The following is a 1,725-nucleotide window of genomic DNA, read 5'->3' on the forward strand; positions in this document are numbered from 1 at the left end:
GCACGTAATTTTGTTTTTAAATCACTAGTCCATTAACATTAATTTCCTCCCGGTAAAGGGTTGGTTTTACCACTAAAAACTGCACCGCGTAAATCAACAAAACCCTCAACTCTCCTCCCCTGCCACGTGTCCTCTTTCCTTCGAAACCTTCTTCTCCCCTCTGACCAACACGCTCCGTTGACCTGATCTCTCGCTCTCACTCACTCACTCACTGTGGATAATCATAGCTCTCTGTCTTGGCATACATATAAATACTTCAGAGCCGTCATTCGAATTCACAAAAAATAATCCTCCTTCCCTCGTCGTTATATAATTATACACGAGGCCTGTCAATAGATCGGGTTCGGGTTTTAACTCTGATGGTGAAACCAACAATGACGGATAAAGCAAGAGAGTATTCTAGTACTACTCCTTCATGTGGAACTAGTGAAGCTCACAAGTATAACCATTTACTAGCTCCGGTAAAATCATCGGAAGCCGAGAAGAATTCCGCGACATCATCGTCGTCATGCAAGTATAGAGGAGTTCGGAAACGGAACTGGGGAAAATGGGTGTCCGAAATTCGGATGCCGAATAGTAGAGAAAGAATCTGGTTAGGCTCATTCGACTCGGCGGAAAAGGCCGCACGAGCATTCGATGCAGCTCTCTATTGTCTCCGAGGCCCGAATGCAAATTTCAACTTCCCGAACACACCACCAGAAATTCCAGGCGGTCGGTCTTTAACACCAGCGGAAATTCAAGCAGCGGCTACTCAGTTTGCGAATTCGGGTGAGCCGAGTTTAAATAATTGCGCTCCCGGATTACCGGAAGCAGAGTCGGCCTCTCCATCTCCCTCGCCATCACCGTCCCAGTCACAGTCACAATCACCTACTTATGGAGCTACGGATTTAAATATGAATATGAATATGAATATGGATGGGACTGAGACATCCGTTTTCGATCAGTATTCGACAATGGGTCCGGGCTGGACCGAAAACGGGGTCCCTGATTTCGGTATTTTTCCGGGGTTCGATGATCTTTCGAATGAATTTTACATGCCATCGCAGTTGAATAATGGTGCTGATTATCAAGATGTGGAAGAACAGTGTGAATATACTACATATCAAGAATCATTTCTTTGGAATTTTTGATACGGATGACCTGGGTTTAATTTCCGGCTGCTGTCAACTAGAAATATATATGAAACCACATATATTTTCTGGGGACGAAGCTAGTTATCACATGACGTATATTTTTTGACTTTTACTAAATTAGTAAGGGTTTGGCCGAATATAAAACTTTAATTATGAAGTTAAAGCTATTGTACTTAGGTTTTTTTTGGTTTCTCGACCAATAATTAATCTATATTTTTCTGATTGGTTATATCATTTTATGTTGTAACTGATAAGTTTTCTGTGCAATTAATTGAATTATTATTATTATTTTCAGTAATTAATAATAATATACTATCCTGTCAGTAATACAGCAGCGACTTGACTAACCTTGTTTTCTTGAAAACAAAAACTTATTTCTCGAAAAAATACATAAAATTCTACTTTTTTTTAAATACGTTATTAATTTTTGTCAAATAATGAATATAAAACGTGTCTTTAACAGTTATATCCAAAAAAAATATTATAAATAATTTTTCTAAATATAAAGACTTATTTTCTAAAGTAAGTACAATTGCCAAACGGGCACATATTAAGATTAATGTCCTAATCAACTCCAAAAGAAATATATTCT

General features: G+C 38.3%; 1 protein-coding gene across 1 annotated transcript; it reads left to right on the forward strand.

The window, feature by feature from the left end:
• Positions 1-268: 268 nt before the first annotated feature.
• Positions 269-1,423, forward strand: LOC108213718 (ethylene-responsive transcription factor ERF017). The gene has a single exon (XM_017385512.2). It carries the CDS (start codon positions 360-362, stop codon positions 1,128-1,130), a length of 771 nt encoding a protein of 256 aa, XP_017241001.1. The 5' UTR covers positions 269-359; the 3' UTR covers positions 1,131-1,423.
• The last annotated feature ends 302 nt before the right edge of the window (positions 1,424-1,725 follow it).

This window comes from Daucus carota, chromosome 3 (genome assembly GCF_001625215.2).
Source record: "Daucus carota subsp. sativus chromosome 3, DH1 v3.0, whole genome shotgun sequence".
NCBI classification, from domain to species: domain Eukaryota; kingdom Viridiplantae; phylum Streptophyta; class Magnoliopsida; order Apiales; family Apiaceae; genus Daucus; species Daucus carota.